General features: G+C 36.4%; 1 protein-coding gene across 1 annotated transcript in view; it reads right to left on the bottom strand.

The window, feature by feature from the left end:
* The window catches only part of LAMA2 (laminin subunit alpha 2), a 336,606-nt gene that overhangs the window by 145,113 nt on the left and 171,959 nt on the right, over positions 1 to 19,534 (bottom strand). Inside the window, exons 13-16 of the mRNA XM_053937517.1 lie at positions 10,792 to 10,899; positions 9,969 to 10,180; positions 3,871 to 3,982; positions 300 to 413 (exon numbers count right to left, since the gene is read on the bottom strand). Of these exons, the coding sequence (XP_053793492.1) occupies positions 300 to 413; positions 3,871 to 3,982; positions 9,969 to 10,180; positions 10,792 to 10,899 (546 nt within the window). The remainder of the gene's footprint in view (positions 1 to 299; positions 414 to 3,870; positions 3,983 to 9,968; positions 10,181 to 10,791; positions 10,900 to 19,534) is intronic.

Raw genomic sequence — 19,534 nt, forward strand, 5'->3', positions numbered from 1 at the left:
GGAAGGGGAAGATAAATCTTGCATTCATACATTTCCTGCTTTCTGCATGCCATACCTTAAAACTATTGCATTTTAAAACATAGATCCTATGTGATAAATAAAATATTTTCTTTTCTTAACAGTTCAAGACACTGTATCTTGGTGTGAGGGGATCCTTAACCTCAACACAAAGATCTCCTCTGTTACTCACTGGCTTTTTTCTTCTTGATTATTCCAAGTCTCAGAACTCACAAATCCAATTGCACAGGTATATTGGGTTGATGTTGGCCATGTCCGTTGTTTCCTGTAGGGACACTTACCAGGCATGCTCCTGTGATGTCATCACACACATCTGCATGACCAAAGCACGTACATGGTGCACAAACTCCATCAAAGATTGTGCCATTCACACGCCTGTGTCGAGGCCAGCATGACTGGAAGAAAAGTTAGATAAAATTTAAACTCTTGTTTGAATAGAGGAAGGAATGGGTTTTTAAAAATTTTGTTGGATTTGATGCTTGCACACACAACAAACATACTTGCCAAATGAATAAAAATACCAACATTTCTCTAGAAAATTCTTCTTTCTGGTGGCTTTGCACTGACCTTAGCCTTAGCAGTAGGTGTGAGATTAGAGGAAGCTTTAACAAGATCATTCTTCTGAAATGGTAAAATAAAGGAGAGAAATGAAGAACTGAAGTATGACAGCATGAAAGCAAGAGGTACAGACTGAAAAACAGCCAGAAGGTGAAATACTGAAGGAGAGAGAAGGAGAAAAAAAACTCAAAACAACAAAAATGTTCTCTGAGAAGTTCAGGAACAAAGAACAATTAAAATACCATTTAGTCTTGTTACGACTCCAGCAAAATGCTACACTGAAATAAAGCACAAGCTGAAAACTAGGGTATCCTTTTATTTACAAATTGTGCTCCTTAAAGGATAGTAATTTCACTTTAAGAAACTGCTCTGATATTTTAATTTTCTTTTTTAAATGTAAAATACAAATAAATATTAAATGTATGGCCAGTAATTTTATAGACAAGGTGACACCATACAACTGTGAATCATCAGCTAAAATTCAGCTACTCCATTTGCTCATAGTAAGATGTCAAGCGGCAGTCTTCCTTACTATATATCTCACAAGTGGCTTTATAGTTTTTGCAAACTATCCTTCTGCAGTAAGACTGCTCATGTGATCCAATAATTTTGCATAAGATAAAAAAAGCATGTGACAGATTTATGACCTTCAAAAGCATCTGGATAACACAAAGTTTTGCACTAACAGAATACTAAAAGTATCATTTAATAAAGAAAACCCTTTCCTCTTCACATACACACTCCAAAAAGGTAACAAACAGACTCTTCTTTATAAAAATAAAGATGTCCCTTTTTGTCCTACTCTTGAAAAATTGAAAGTAATCTAAAGAGTAATTGAAATTATTCTTTAAAAAAACATTCTAAAACCTGAGATATTATCCTTATTTTTTCACTCTTTACATTCTTGGTTACACATTCCTAAAAAAAATCCTGTAAATACAAATAAATAAAAATCTAAAGTTATAAAATCCAAAACTTAAAAACAGGTTAAAAGAAATTGATGTATTTTTCTTTCTGTGGCATGAGATGTGAGTGATTTCTGCATAAATCTATAAATCTTTTCCCTCTTTGGGTGACTGAAAATAATCTGTCGTGAACAGATATAAATGATATTGCTCAAGACAAGGCTCCAAAAGTCACTAATATTAAGAACTTAGACATGAAATATCAGTGGCAGGGCTCAGAACAGTACTAAAAGATTACAGATTGAGGTCTTAAAATAAATTATGTAACTGTCAGCAGTTGGGATAGTTTTTGGCCATCATAGTGATGGAAGTTAAACACAACTCCTTCTGGAGCAGAAATAAAAGAGTACAGAAAATGGGAACAAATCTGAGGGAGAAGACCAATTGGATGTGAAGATGTTGACAAAGGCAAGAAAATTCATGAGTGAAGCAAAGTAACTATCACAAAGGGGTCCAATTGGTATTAGAAATTTAAAATTTTATCTGCTTTACCTGTCCTTATGGAATTCTGTGTTCCTACACATACAAAAATGTACAGAATTTTATCTGGCCAGTCTTGTAAAAAATAAATTTTGAATTTATATAATGGAAAATCTTAAAAGAGACAGCATAATTTAAATGGAGTTAGTTGTCTTTGGAATGATCATGTCAAAACATTCATAGCATGAAAACAAGAAAATAATAGTTGTTTCTAGTGCGGCAGCATCTATGCCAGGTACCATATCATCATTATGCAGGAGACAAATACATACATTAAATTAAATAATGAAGAGAAAATGGAACTGAAAAACTGCACAAAATCAATAAAATATGATACTCTGCTTGGTTGAAACTGGCAGAAGTAAAATGAACAAGGCTGAAAGTATTCAGAAGAAGAAACAAAAATGGTAACTGGGAAAAAAAAGAAAAGAGATTTTCAGCTTCTCTTTCTATACTTTCTTAACTAATGTCTGTCTGGAAATCTTAAACTTCACCTTTTTTTTTTTTTTTTTTCTATGCCCACTAGCATGAATAGGAACTTTAAATTTGCAGCTATATATATGTCCTTTTCTTGTGGTGTATGATCTTAAGTATGTATCAAATTTCAGGGACTGTTTATGATTGAGGAGAAGGTTTAGCACTAAAGGACATAATGTTGGACAGACAATTTCAGCAACATCAAGACAGGAATTCTACCCAAGCCCTTCAGCTTCTGCAACAAAAGTAGATACTGAAAGATCTGCAATCAGGGCTTTTCCAATTATTCTCTTGGACATCAGGCTTAAATCTGCACTGGGAGAATAAATGAACAAATGAAAAAAAAGTGTGAAACACAGTGAAACTGCATCTAGCATATTTCTTAAAATAATTGAACAGACAGACAACGGCCAGGCTTTAAAATTATTTCTCAGCTGAGGTAAAAAATATTCTTCTCCACTTATTTCCCATCTGCACCCTTTTGGAAGTGATAGGAATATCCATTAATTCCTTCAGGCCTTCTTTCTATGTTAGTTCATCTAGCCCCAGCAACAAACAATCACACTTGGCATGAGACTAGACTCTAAACCTTAAATATCACATATAAGCATGAAAATTTTTAAAGAAAAAGAGAGTTGACAAGAAAATGCCTAGAGTGCCTGTGTAAATGGCATACTATTTGTAGTTTTGTGAAGCAGAGCATCTTGGTGTTTGAAACTATTTCCTTAGAGGCAAAGCTTTTGAAGAATGCTTTTTTTGCTTCTATTTACCCCAAGCAATGCCCACGTGAGGTAGTTAATCATATGTATACTTGTAAGAATACATTCTGTGTGAACTAATGACTTAGTTAGGGAAGTGAGTATTTTTCTGAGCATGTGTCTACATTATTATCTGTTACAGGAGCAAAATAACGTGACACAATCCTCAGAAGAACACATGCAATTCTCAACAACTCCAAGGCAAATGGCAAAGCCCTGGGAAAACAAAAGAAGAAATTCAACCCCATTAACTCAAATAAATTGATCCATCTTTGCTGTGCACAGGTCAGATAATTACCATTTTCCTTCCAATTGTGTTCATCCATTTATATTATCATCTGGCTAAAGAGTACAAATATTGTTTCTGCTTCCTTTTTATGAACCAAAATGTCTTTTTGTAAGTTAGAAATAGTCATAGAAGTGTAAAACTTCAGATTTTAAATATTATCAGATATAATGAACCATCACCTGGAAATAAAGGTAACTAGCCAAGCCATGGCAAATTCCTAACAAGGAGGGACAGTTGTCCTATGATTTTCTACCAACACAGGTCCACTGTCTCCTTCCTATCACAGTGTTAGCAACATTGAACTAGACTGCATCATGATACTCACCTCACAGGAGGTTCCATCATAGCCTGGAGGACACTCACACAACTCCACTGCAGATGCTACCCTTCTTCCCCTTGAAGCGTGGTCGGCAGATTCCATAATAACACTTCTTAGTCTGGACGTAACAGAAATTAAATGGGCAAAACAGCAAATTAGATGGATATGTGCAGCTGAATGAAATTAACACGTTATAGGGACATGAGGTGGCTTGTTTCTGTTTTCCTGATTAGGAATAAGGAGATTTTCATATTCATCTATTTCTTCCTAAACTGTATGTCTGTAGGCTTGTTACTATTTTTGTTCATCATGTGAGGGAGACTATGGTCAAATACCCACTGATAAAAATAGATTTAAAATGTCTTACAGCACTGTACCAGGCTATTCCTGGCCTGCAATCAACATGTGCCAACTTGCATTGCAGCTGCATATAGAGCAAATCTGACACTAAGCAGGGTCTTCAGGATTTATGAACCAGTAGTCCAGCTTTCTAAAATATTACATTACTAAGTTTTGGATATAGGGTATTTTTACTCTGGAGATTTAACCTCTGGAAAAGATGTCAGTCCTGTCCAGAAGGATTGAGGATCTAAGTATTATGTATATGAAAGAAAAATGTATGTACATGAAACAAAACAGAAATCTTCTGCCATATATCCTGGTCTCCCTAATGCCAGAGAAAAAGTACTAAACAGCTGTTGTTTAGGTGAAGACTGACCATGATTTTTATTTCAAAAGCATGGAAGTAAGATGAGAGACACAACAGAAGCCTTTTGATAGTCTTACAGCTGTTATCAGAAACAGATGTAATTTACCTCAAGAGTATCTTTCTGTGGAGAAAACTGGGATTTGGGAGTTTAATTCTTATGAGAATTCGAAGGAACATTAACGCATTACAGAGGCTAAATTACTTCTATTTTCACCCAGTAATCCTAACATAGTGTTTTATAACTAAAGCTACTTGAAGAACTTGTTTTGAAGTTGTCTTCATCAGAAAACACCTTTCATTCATGACATACATTTTATTGAAAAGGTTTTTTTCGCCTTCATAATAGGGCATTTATGTTTTGACTGCAAAAAAAGCCTGAAAATTATTTGGATGACCTTGGACAAGAAAACGTCCAAGAAAAATATTTTGTTGTTGCTACAACAGTTGGAGGAAAGCTTAAGACACAGTATTTTCCCACTCAATTTTATGACTACTCCAAAAAAGTTAAACATGAAAGGTAATGGGGGAAAAAAGGGAAGATTTCTTAAATTAAGATAGAAGCTTCAGAAAAATAGAAATTTTACTACTGCTAGGAATATGACTGGACTTTGGAGGGACTACCATTGTATATAACGCTGTTAGAAACTTCAATCTGATTTGGTGATACTAGAACCTCTGTATAAGGTTCTTGTTACTGTTTTAAGAGAAGGATGCTTATTCCTATCCAGATCTTCAGTAAATTCTGTCTGACTTTTCAGTATATCCCCTTTGCTCCATTTATTGCTGTACATTTATTTTGCGATCATTAATTTGAATTTTCTTTATGAAAAGATAACAAATCTCTAGGATATCAGATATCAAATAGTGATTACTTTACCAGTAAAAAAATTAAAATTTTAAAGAAAAAAATCAGTAAATTAAGAAAAAAAGTTTTAATAAAAGGTCAAATTTTATTTCTCCTTTGAACTACAGCTAGCTCCCTCTAAGCATTGATCTTGGAACAAAGAGAAGCACTAACACACAGAAACAATCCACCCAGTATTATACCACATTTGTATTCACTGAATTGTTCCAATTTTCATTACATTCTTCTATTTGCTAAATGGGATTTTAATGTGTTTAACAGTTTTTAGCATTAACAGTTACTCAGTGAAGAAAGCTGCAGTGATTTTCTTTTCTCCCATTTTGATGTTGCAACTTTGATTCCTCGATGCCATTCTGCATTCATTAAAATACATAATGCTGGCAGTAAGGGAACTGGATCCTGGAGATGCATGAACAATTTGAGGTTAGACATCAAGACCAAATATTTAAGCTGACTGTTACTGTCAGCAGGCAACTGTTGACTTCTAAAAACAAACAAGATTAAAAGGAAAGGGGATGTTTCAGGCAGTATCAGCACAGTTTACCGTCTGCTGTGCCAGGCATCTGAATCACACTGGCTACATAAGGCACATGAAGTAGTGACCCAATCGTTGCTCATTTGTCTTGGAGCCAATTCTGCATATGGAAAAAAAACCCTGGCCCCTTCTTCCCTCTTTCTCCTTGTGTCTAGCACTGACTCCTCTCTATATGGTTGCAAACAATCTATTCTCTTTAGCACTCCAATTTCCAGTGCCTATCTTCATGTTTGCAACACTTACACCAGTGACCACTCTAAATATTGAAACTGAATAAACAGTAATACTAAACTTTCTTTGAAGCACAAGCTAGCAATATTAGATCAAACAAAACAGTAAGAGAGAGTTATCTTTTCTTGGCCTGTTGTTTCTACCACAGATGGACTTAACTGCAACCGTTTGGAAAATCTTTCAAGTTAGAGGAGGATTAGGTTTTAAACCCAGAAGCTGGTTGACTTTCATACTGATTGCTGCACTTCTGTATTTTCAATTTTTATCTGACTTGATCATCTAATTGCCCACCCATATAGTTATGCCATAGAGCAATAATGACACTGCAAGCTTAAAATTACCTAAAAAATGTACACAAAACCATGCTTGAGTCAAACCCCATTTATATTGTTTAGTGGATACTTGAAAACATAACAGATTAACTAATGTTTCTAGCAGGTTAAGCTAAACAAGGGTAAAAATAGAACCTTTAAATTAAAGCTCTTGCCAACTGGAGACAGCTCCATTGAATTTTTAAATCTTTTTCCATATGTCTGCAAGAAACTGACTTTTTACCTCCATTCTGGTCTCCTTTTAAGCACAGATTATAACAGCAACTTTGGAATCCTTACACATGTGGTGACATCCATTTTGAAAACTTTCAGTACTTAAATGAACAGGTTGCTTAATATAGCAATCTCTAATTAGTATGTTGCATAATTCTGCTGGTGCTCTGAGGCAGAAATTGTCATTCATGATGGATCTAATAACCCTGTAATATTTCTGTCTCTCTGCCAGACCCTCTTAACCCTCTCAGAGGAATATCCATCTGTCCACTGCACATACCTGTTTAAAGACAATAAAAACCTTTTAATTCATATCTACTTATCTATTAAGGCTTAGTTCTACAGTATTTCTTTTCAAAAACGTCTTCCTTTGGAGACCATCAACTCCTTTGGAGTCCTTAATCAGCCCTAGATATCACAAAGAATATCTTCTTCATTGGGTCTACATTTTCCCTGAAGAATGAAAAGGGCAGAATATGAAGAAAAGGGCTATTTTGCCTTATCTTAAGAGTGATAAGCACAGCTTTGCACCTAGTATGTTTCAGCAAAAGTGAAAGTCAAAGAGAATATAAAAGAGTCAGTAATGAGGCACGTCCTGAAAACTAGTAATATCCCTACACAGCAGATCATAAGCTGGGCAGGATGGCAGTAGATGCTGTTGCTGGTGCCTGGAAGCGTGAACTGTTCTGAGGAGACTTCACTTCATAAATCCCACCCTAACAGGTGAAACTATCATTGTTACACTTAAAGATGAAAAATTGAATTTGTTTAATTGTGATTGAAATTTCACATCCTCTCTTCTGTCATGCTAAACCACAATGAGCACCCTGAGAGCAGTCAATAAAATTGCTTACTTTATTACACAGTAATACAGCAACCACTGCACGCTTCTCTGGCAAGAGACATCAGAGGGACAACTAGAAATGTACCAGCAATATAAGACCATTTCTAGCAAAAAAAGATACTCTCCAAAATCACTTCAGTTCCCTCCCCTAACCCCTCTTTAAGGGACCAATCTTCACAACTGTAATGCCACTACACCTAGAAGCTGAAGCCTACCAACATGCAAAGGCTAAATTATATGTGTGTTGCAGAGCTCCTCTCACAGAGTATTTTTTTAAAAATGCTTTTAGAGAATCATCTTTAACATACTTCTAAATTGTTCCCAAAGGCTGAATATGAATAAGACTGTGGAAAGGTGAGGCACCACACATGACCAAATGGCTAAGGCAGTAATCTGGGATGCAGACAGTGATATATAGTCTTCCAAATTTGCCAGACAGCTCTGCCATGTCTTACTTACAAGGCACATTCTATAGATTGTGCCAGTTCTACATATATGTGCTTACCTGAGCTCTACACCACTGCCCAGAGGGGATCTCATCCATCCCATCCACACTGCTCCACAGTATAGGCAGGATGGGGCCCTTACACGTCCAGCACTGCACTTTCTCCACAACTGCCCAGCCAAAGTGCTTTTTGTGCAAGAACCCCCTGTCTCCTACTAGTACAAATGCCAGTACTCAAATGTATGTAAACCTCTGATAAGTGAAGTTTGCATTTCCCATAATACTTAGTAACACCTTTGGCCCAGGGAAAGTCAATCATACATATATACTTTAGAAGTTTGCATTTCCCATACAACTCAGTAAGACCTCTGGCCAAAAGAAAGTCAATCTTATATATCTGCTTTACAAATAGCATAAAAGCCCCTATTGTCCACCCTAAAATTGCTTCTGCACTCCTTTAGTTTGGAAAATTCTGAGTAGTGGTTTGGGGTTTTTTTATTTGAATGAGATGAGAGCAGAAGATCATCACTCCCTGAGCTCCCACTAGTCTCAGCTGTAAATTGTGAATTAACAGCTCATGGTCTGCTCATAGTGCATAAGAGGTGAACACTGGCCTGGTGTTTTGGATCGTCGCAAAAACCAGGGTGGGAAGCTGAGGCACCATAAAAGACTTTCAAACTGGATGCACAGAGATGCAAAAGAATACAAGGTTGATGACTGAATGAGCAAATTAGGAAGCAGTTTGGCCCAAACTCAAGCTAGTTATGATTCACAAACTTACTTACAGAGATGTAATACATACTAATTAACCACAGGAAAAGACGGAGACCGAAGAGATGAATTCTTTTGCAGGGAAAAAATTTACACTGCTAAAGCTCAAATCAGAAAACTGCATGCTGTTGACACAACCTGCCTTTCAATTTAGGATATATTTTAATTACCTAAGTATTCAAATGATGGTTAGATTGCTTAAGAAATTTCACAGCAGCAAAAACTCTGTCTGTGCTCTCAGCAAATAATCACTAAATGTGCTATCAGCTCCCTCCATTCCAAATTGGCTTATGCTACTGAATCAACTGATGTGTGGATTAGAGAGTATTTCAGGTTTCCTGCCTTGTGAGTAAAAAGCTACTATGCAATCAATTTCATTACACATTTTAAAAATATTACTTATGTCACCTAACTATTAATGTTAATCACACAGTATCAGGAGAGATGTTTTCTTCACCCCATCTGGAGTATTTGTTCATGCACTTAGGAAAATCTGAAATGCAAGATGAGCTTTACAGTTCCAAACACACTGCAGCAACTGAAATAGAACTATATCATCTCATATGTCTTTAATTTTATCAGAGAACTCAGAAGAGTTCACATCAAATCAGTGAATCTGAGCAGTCCACACAGCATCCTGACATAAATCAAGGGAAAGGGTTTGGGATTCGCCAGTTCTGTGTGTGGTACTGATTAAAAACATAGAAAATTCCCCTTGAGGCACTTTTCCAGCTTGGAGACTCAGGATATTATTCTCTGGTTCACTGTTAATGTTGCCCTGTATGGTCATTAAATGCAAAAAACGATATATAAGCAATATATCATTTCCTACTTCAACATGTTATTACTGCTCTCCATGATTTACCATGTACATGGGAATTACTGTGTTCACAAAATAAACATATTTATAGAACTGTCAATCATGCCTTAATAGTCCACGTAATTTCATTTTCTTAAAAGGCTGCTTCTTTCTGTTGCCTGCCTCCTTCTGTCTATCCAAAATGAAAAACATACTAACAAAAGTTTGAAAGTGTAAATGAATGCTATGGATTTCATGATAATAAATTAGAGTGTTTTAAATTACATCAGTCTTGTTATCTGAAGAAAGAAAACTTTCGAGAAGCTGCCTGTAGCAAAGGGACCCGTTCCTCACATTCACCTGTAGATGGCATTCATCCCATTGCTGTATGTGGCTCTTATGAGGATCCTCTTCACGTTTGCAAGGATAGTCATGAACTCCCTCCTGCTGACTGGAACATCAGTGCCATGAACTGAGAAAGATTCTGGTTTCAGCACAATTTCTTCAGTGTGCTCTTCAGAAGGCTGCAGGTGAATTATCCCTTTTGGAGTGCTGATTTTCAAGTCACCTCCCTAGAGAGAGCCATGGAAGAGAGAGATTTAAACATGAAAAAAGTCTTGAAAAAAAGCCCATTGGGGTACATGATTTATTGAATAATATATTTTACAAGAATAACAAATATCAGGAATAATATTCACTTTTCATAAACCTGAAATGGGCTTTCCTGATAGAACTGAAAAGCAGTGGAAAAGGAAGTTTGGGTTTTTCAGATAAAACCTACTGTCAGGATGCATGGCTCTACATAGGCAAAAGCAAATTAATATAATGCTGAGGTGCAAAAGAAGAGATCTACTGAAAGAATGTCAAAGTGTAACCTCAAATGATCAACTATTTTATTTCTTCATGGATGAACAGGAAACATTATAGTTTTCTAAGCTACTTACAATAGCTGCAATAGTACCAGAGACTCCTTGAGATATTGAAGCTTTTAGATTTCTGAAGTACATCCATTTTCTCACACTAGAAATTAGCTGAAAGTATGTGCACCCTTCTGTTTTGTGTCCTCAACCACCAGACTTCACACTGAACATCTGAAAAACCAGGCCTTTTTATCTTTCTCTGTCTTTTTCTTTTTCTTTATTTTCTTTTTCTTTATTTCTTTCTTTGGCTGAAAATACTTTACCTCTATGATGACATCAGATTGAACCATCAATTTAGCTGTTTCTTCCTCTTCTTTTTCTGTGATGTCATAGGAGACTGTAAATTTCAGATGTCCTCCAGCAGCTGCTACCTGGGGATTAAAAGGATAGCAAAAAATATCTAATTAAATAAAAGAAAATGGGCCTTAACCACCTGGGGGCAGTTTTCTTGAGCATCAGTAGATTTCTAGTGTTGCAAAACCACATGCAGATCTCTGAAGATTACAGCTGTTGAAGGCTGCAAATTCCTTAAACCCACAGACTAACAGAAATCAGAAACAGGTATGAAATCTGTGCAAATTTCCACTAGATATTTGCATCAGACTTTCAGTATATTTTTTCAGTTATATGGTCCTCATTTAGGCTGGCCTCTGTATCAGTTTCATTGATGGAGCAAACTACCAAAACAGAAAAAAAAAAGGCTGCAATTTTTTTTTTTTTTTTTTTTTTAGAATGAACTGTAACCTAAAGTAAGAATTTTCTCTGGTGGACTCAAATAAATTTACTTCAAAAGAATGTTTCAGCCCTTTCACTCAGTTTGACCCAGCCTAGAATGTGAGAAGTCAATGACCAGGCTCTTGTGTCATGGCAATTTATTTTTTACATGCTCTTTTAGCCCCCAGGATCATGGCACTGACACAAGCTATTCCACTATAAATGGAATGTAGTATGATGCAAATCAAAAGTTGCAGACTTGAATGACAGAGTTCAGCACAGGAATAATACTTTCTGTTAATTGATTGGAAGCAGCATAAGTAAATAAAATCCTGCAAGGGGTACATTTTGAGTTTTAAATGTGTCTGCCTCATACTTCATCCCAATGTGAGCTTCATCTCTGAGAACATTAAAATCACAGGGATTCTTCTCCCCTTCCAATGCCTACTGCTGAGCACAGAGCAAATTTGTGAGTCTTTTAGAAAGACAATATCTCAAAGACATATTCGTTCATCACACTGGACGCTTTTGCGCACAGTAACAGAAAGCAGTGGAAGTCAACACTTCATTATTTTATGATGAATCTAATTCAAGGGTGCAAAAAAATGTTCCAGCATTTAAGGCCTGGAAATCAACTGATTTTGAATTAGTGATAAAGGTATACAAAAACCCCATATCTGAGGCTGTAGAGCTAATTGTTAAGTTAAAGCCAAAAAACTCCCTCCAATTCATAACCTGGATCTTGAACCATAGAATCATAGAATATCTCAAGCTGGAAGGCACTCATACTAACTTGGTCACTCTCCTCTTGACATACTTTAATAGTCTGAGGTCCTTCAAGTGCCCAAAAGTGCCCAAAAGTACACACACTGCTTGAGGTGATGCTGCCCCAGTGCAGAGCACAGTGGGACAATCCCCTCCCTTGCCTGGCTGGCAATGCTGTGCCTGATGCCCCCCAGGACAGGGTTGGCCATCCTGGCTGCCAGGGCACTGCTGACTCATGTTCAGCTTGCCATCAACCCAAACCCCCTGATCTCTTTCCACAGTGCTGCTCTCCAGCCTCTTACCTCATAATTTGTGTGTATAAGTAGGAGTACCCCATCCCAGGGACAGAATCCAGCTTTTGTTAGATTTCCCTCTAGCCTGCCCAGGTCTCCCTCGTAAGGCCTCTCTCTCTACCCTTGATGGAGTCTGCAGCTCCTCCTAGTTCAGTCACTGGCAAACAGTGGCATCATATGTTTATCTACATAGTCTCCAAACCTGCTGGGACCAATGCAACTACTTAAAAGCCTTGACCATAACAACATGAAAAGACTTTTTTTTCCTTGGATACAGCTGTTACAGCATTGTTGTTTTGCCCATGTCTAAGTCTAAGTCTAAGCACTGGTTTGTAACTGCTAGAGGAATGTAGAAAATTTAGATACCTGAAATGCTGCAAGAAATACCCAGAATTGTTTTCAATTGTAGACAAACATTTTAGAAGAGCAACTTTTGCAGAATTTTATAATTTCTATTCCAACTTCAGACTAACCACAAAAATTCAAGAGAGTGAAAAAATGGGAAAACAAAGATTAGGCAATTTCAGGCCACCCATAAAAATTATGTACCAAGACAGGTTTTACTTTTTCCCAGCTATATAACCTTTACCTTGGTATATAAAAATCCAACACGGGAACTCACAGGTCACAAAGCAGGGAAAAAAAAAACCAAAGGAAAATAAAAAGAAAAAACCTTAAAGGAAAAGCAGCAAGAATGGATTATGGACTCCTAATATATAACCAACAGGAAACACAAGAGGAAAGGGGTGGGTTGCCTTAGTCCAAAAAAGAGAACAGGCAGAGGAAATAGGAAATAATTTACCAAAATGTAGAAGTCTGGAAAAATGTAGTTGCCATTTTTATTTACCTGTGGCAGCTGGAGGGAAAGCATGAAGAAGATTCAGCTTGACTAGACAGAAAACTGATTGTAAGGATGGTCAAAACAGTACCAAATTACTTGAAAATGCTGTTGAAGTAGTTCATTAATTAGCAGCAGTTCAACATGTCAGAGATACTCTGGATATGATGCCTAAGAGCTGGAATATGACTAAGTCTCTTGAGGTCTCTGCTAGCCACAGCAGTCTGAGTTTCACTGCTGCAACTGGCAAGATTTGCATATCACAAACAGGATCACACACTGAAGATGAGGTCCCCAAAAGGCACTTATTGTAGAGAATACCTCACAGTTCAGAATGTGTATTTACCTTGTATGCTGTATAATACCAATACAGATTAGAAAAAAACTCAAACTTACATAAACCAAAAAGTACTACTTCCTTTTGTCATTGTTTGCAATGGTAATTTCCTTCCTCTGCATATTTGAAGTACAAGTTCATTCACAGGCAAAGGAATTCAGAGGTCAATCCATGTACTGCATGTCATCTTGTGCAAAAAGTACTTTTCACTGAATTTTAAATATAACTGAAATACAGAAATTAGGCACTCAGGAGATCCCTCTACTTTCACATTTTTCTCTATATTACCCCAAGATTCAGAGTTCTGCTTCAAGGACTGTCATCTGAGACCATCAACACCAAAGAGAACAGGGCATAAAAGTTTGCCTGGCTGGTGGCAAAGGCATGTATTGTTGAGACAAGAATAGCTGTATAAAAATGTCAAGGAACTTCCACAGAACTTCTGTTGTCTCTCCCACCTGTTTTTAGATTAATGCATCAAATATTTCTTCCCAGCTTTGGAGGCAGAATCTACATGTTCAAAAAGAGTCGCAGACTTCCCAAGAAATAACAATCATAGGAGAGAGAAAACACAGCTATCTTAGTTCTAATCCAAGAAGTTTCTGGCAGATAAGTTTTTGGGGCTTTTTGCAATTGTTCACTGCTAACTGCACTCTACTATTATGTTACGTGCTCTTAAAGAGAGCTCTTAAGAGAGCAGACAAGACTTTTTTACAACACCCTAACAGAGCATCAACCAAAACTGAAGCAGAAAAGATGGTTCCTTTCCTGTGAACATGCTCAACAGCAAAAGAGCTGGGGAGTAGGAGGAAGAACCCAGTATTACCCTATGTAAAGCATGTTTTGATGTTATATGCTTGTTCCACTAAAATTACTTTTAAGCCAAGATAAGTGATAGTAGACCACAAATATTTACAGCACTGAAAACAAACATTTCTATACATATTAGCAAGGCAAGAGATGAGGAAAGCTTGCATCTCTTCATATGGAAATCAAACTTTACAAGTCTTTCTCTTCCTGAGAAGAGAAAGTGATTCACTTAGTGAATCTGCTGCCAATGCTTTCCCAAGGCAAGCTGTCAGGATTTCTCTGCTAATGTCCTTGGAGAACATCTCCTTCTTAACACAGATTTATATTCCATCTTGTTGTTGAGTTATTACATGAAGATTCACACTCTGCCTCTCCAATGCCTCTTGTAACTCTGACTGTAAAGGTTTTAGCACTTAGTCCACTGCACTGCGGGCTGCCTCGTTTCTTCTGAACATCTGCCAAATGTAACTTCAGAAGATTAGGAGCTATCTCCATTAAACAGGGTGCTGATTACAATCCCTTATCTCATTAAGCAGCAAAATGGTCTTCTGTCAGTTAAGAAGCAACTCAGTTTGTGATTAAAGCACCTAAATATGAACTGGGGCGTGAGATATGACACTAAATGGTTACGTGTAGGCAACTGGAATAAGTCTTCCGTAGAATTAAAGGAAAGTGGCTGGTTGGTGACCCTACCAAAGGACAACCTTCAAATCATTCCACTTTGTATTTATATTCAAAAAGCAACTTTGAAGACATAACATTTCACAAATGAATAAGTAATTATGCACTGTGTTATTGGAATATAAAAAATACATGTTGCTCAGATATTTGGTAGTAAAATCTATGCAACAGTGGATTTAACTAATAAGGGCTTGGATGTAAGGCCTAATCCAAGAGAACACAACATCTTCAAAACCAAAATTATATTACTGCGTTAAACTAGATTTAGACCAATACTCATACAATGCTGGACTTACAAAACCAGTGAAATAAAAGGCATCATAGAATCCTAAGACTCTTTTATGTTGGAAAAGAACTCTGAGATCCTCAAGTCAAACCATTAATCCAACACTGCCAAGTCCACCAGTAAACCCCATCCTTAATCATCAACAAATATCAACATGAACTATATCAATATGAATTTTCTTTTCCCTCTTCACTGTTAGTGGTTGTGGCAGAAATATAGTCACTGACATATTAGAGAGACAAGCATTACAGAGTGTTAATATTTTTATTAGACCAATATAGCTATAAGACAACTATAGAAAGGTAAAATGATTTGGAAAAACATGAATTCTTCTTGCTATTATATAATTATATAATACATGGTCATACAATTAGAACTATTTTCCCATTTAAAAATGGGAAAAAAAAGTGCAAAGGCTACAAACATGAATAGGCAGAACATTTCTGTGGAGAATGTTAACACACATACAGTTGAATAAAAAACCAAGGAGTCTCACAGCAAGCTGCTAATAGCAACTTCAAGTTTTAAGAGATAGTAATGTTTTCTTATTCTGGAAGACATCCACAGAGCAAACATCCCACTTGTTTCCTGATACACCTGTGAATGTTATTTGCTTCCTGCCATGATTATGAGAAATTACACAGATATTCACCCAGTCTTCCAGTGTCTCTGTCATATTCCTATGGCTCTACCTACCATTACATACTATGCTTGAAGGTAATGGAATGATAACATACACAGCTCAACATTCCCTGCTAGCCTTCTTGAATTGCCATGAAATAGAGCTGCAATGAATGGCTGAAATAGATTTGGACTTGCTTACCTTCACAAACTCTCTAGGCACACATTTATTCGATGAAATAGATTTCAGCAAATGTAGAGATATCTGCCACCAGAATATCAGCACTACCCATGTGAAAGAAATTCTTTAAATAAAATAAGATTTTTCCCAGTTTATTTGTAGTGACAAAGTTGGTCCATAATTCATTGGCACCTAAGCAGTTGTGATATGGTTTGATGAGCCACTAAACAATGTACCACCTAAATGGATGACTACATGCATGTGTTCTTCTAGCAGCCCACTCATTGCAGAAGGGAATGGACTGAGGGTTGCTTTTTCTCCCTTAATTTACTTGTCCTGAAGGACATATTTCACTGGTAATTCACCTCTCATCTAGGTTATTATCTTCTTTATGAAAAAGTACCAGCTGTAAATTTATGATATTTAATTGGATTTTGCTGATCCAGTCTTCGAGCTAGTTGTAGTGTGAGGGAAGGCAGGGACTAGAAAAGAATTCCGATAGAACCATCACCAAGAAGACGTCAAACCTTTCTTCATTTAGTAATAGCTCTCAGTAAAGATTGCATGTGTTAGTTCTACTCTAGATCCAATTAGAGATTAAATAGACTCTCCTCTCTTAGACAGATTGAATTTAGATAGGATATAAAAGCTCTTCTGAGGCATTAGAGCAATATTTCAGATAAAGCAGGGAGCAGAATAATCATGTTTTATTTGAATGACAGTATAGTTCTGGCTAGCTTTAAAAAAAAAAAAAAAGTCAGTTTTCTTTATAGAGAAGTTAAATTTTTCCCCTGAAAGAATGGACTCCTATCCCAAGCTCTCTGCCATCTAGAGTTTCTCCAGCTCTATGCCAGCTAGTTCATAATCCTAGTTTCCCTGCTCAAGTACACTCAAAATTCTTCTGTATAAATTGATGTTACATTCTACTTATTTTCACTTTTTAAGAACATTGCTTCCAGAGAAGTAGAGCAAATGAGGGAGTAAGTTTAAATAAAGTAGCCTGAGTACTTATCAGTGGTTGGTTCAATTGCTTTCCATGAGAATTTTTCTACAATATTGAACCATTCAAAGGGAAAACTTGAATATCAAATCATTCACTGTCACCTTCAGTTTCTTCAAACAGACCACTCCAACAGCAGGATTTCCAAGTCATTCTTTCCTGGAATCTTATCCAGAATGTTATGATACAAGCTCTTTAATTTTTACTATTTCCTCTGCTGATCCTACGTTAAAGCAGAGTTGAGTAAAAGAAAGAGGAGTTTTATTGCAATTCCTATTCAAAGGAGTTTTATTCACAAATATTGTGAATACGTTGTTTCATTGGACAATGGAACAACAAATTCACAATAAATCTTACTATTTAAAATTTTCCCAGCAATGGAAAGAACCATCAAATCTGTCGGTTTACTTTTTCCCCCTAAGTGAATGTTTTTTACTTAGGAAACAAAACCTGTCCAAAGAGTAAGCACAACTCATAAGGAACAACGAAAATTATGCTAAATTGTATTTCTCATGTACCTTGACTATGTCTCTTCCCTATTTTATGCTCAATACCTGAGAAACCCTTCCAGAAAACTTATTAGTCTGAACTAAGCAATCTTTCACAGCATCTGATCACTTGGCCAGAAAGAATACCCTGCACCTACCAGAGATATACCATGTATTCAGATTCAAACACAATGGAAACATGAGGGAAGAAAGAACACCAACAGGGGAAGACATTAAAATCTAGTGAGTATCTCCTTAATCATTCCTTGGAAGTATCCCTTATTTTTGCTAGAATATCAGTAGATCAAGTGTAACCAGACAACTTAAACCTTTTTGATTTTTGGTGCTGGTGCCTTTTCCTTCTTGATCCAGAAGTTAAAGGCATAATTTTGGTATAGTGGTTGATAATGTCTGCCATCCTAAACATGACAATCTGATGAGTATTTCCAGGCCCTTTATATTTAAAATAGTTTGTCACAAACAATTTAGACCAATTAAAATACTGCACAATTCCTTTAATTCAATATATCTGCTAAGAAGCCTTTAAATGGGAAGGGTTTTTTTTAAAATCAATAAGAAGCTTCTTATATTTTTCAAAATTATATCCATAAACTCAGCCCAGTCTCACTGTTACTGAGATACTGTATTAAAGTTAACATTTCATAACCCCAGTTCTCTTCCTCCTTGGATGAACTAGACTGTATTATTTGGATGTCTAAATAAAATAAAACTGCTCATTGTGTTTAATATATAATGTTGAAACATCCAATTATGTCATGGAATTCTAAAATGAAAAATAGAATAAATCTTAGTTCCTAAGGAAGATAGGAACTGAATAACATCAGCTCTCCTGTGAGCCCTCTGCTGCCACTCCTACTTACATTGAATAGTTGCTCCTTCTGAACTTAGCACTGAATAAATTAATGTAATCAGCGACTGATTGAAAATTTTGCACAGTAAGATTATGTGCTGTCTCCTGAAATGTATTTATGAATGTTGACATTTACTCTACAAATTCTCAAATCTCTACCATGATTCCCAGATGTCATTTCCTCTCAGTCGAGAAGAGAAACAGAACTCTCCGGTCAACTACTCCTGAAGTCCAAAATTGACTCTTCTAATGATAAACTGTTACAAAATTTAAAATATGTGATTACTTTGTTACAGTTACTTAACCATAGTAACCAAAGCATAGAACCTTAAAATGGTTACTTGCTTTCTTCTTCTTTCCTTTCCATTAACTTGACTGCGTCTTCCCAACCACTGTTCCCCAAACTGCTGTAACTAGATCAAGGATTCAAAAACAAAAAACAGGCGCATATTCTTCCAGTAGTGATGTGATAACCTAATTCACGTATGATTATTGCCCATGTCTATTACTGTGGTGGCAGGTAAATCTCACTCTTTGGAAGTCTATCAATCTGGAAAAAAAAAATACCAGAAGCTGTGACCCTGCAGCATAGTATGTCAAGCAGGCATCATAGAAGGATATGTAAGGAAATTAACCTTGTATGTCATCACAGCTGCAGACATTTTCCCCTGACTGAATACAGTTAAACTGAAGGAAAAGAAAAAACCAAAACCACTTAATACAAAATCAACAGCTGCTGCAACTGCTGCTCAGATCGCTATAAGCACCAATTCAGCAGGCCAGAGTGGCTAAATTGTGTAAGTCTGGGTAAAAATACCACTTTATTCAACCATGACGATGTTTCAGACTACTAGTGATATTGTAATCAAACTCTGAGACATGTTTCTAAGTAACATATCCTCATCAAAAGTATCTAAATAAAAACTGTTTACTGTGGTCTTGTATCTGTCAACAATCTCATAATTGAAAGTAATTCTTAATTTTACTGATTAAACGTTAGTCTCCCAATTCTATGGTCTGTGGTTCCAAAGGGGCAAATCGTAATTGCAGTAGTCATATCAATAAATGCCTTCCTGTAATATTAGAATGAATGACTAATTAGAACATTTATGTCAAAGTCC

The sequence above is a fragment of the Vidua chalybeata genome, chromosome 3, assembly GCF_026979565.1.
Source record: "Vidua chalybeata isolate OUT-0048 chromosome 3, bVidCha1 merged haplotype, whole genome shotgun sequence".
Classification (NCBI taxonomy): Eukaryota; Metazoa; Chordata; class Aves; order Passeriformes; family Viduidae; genus Vidua; species Vidua chalybeata.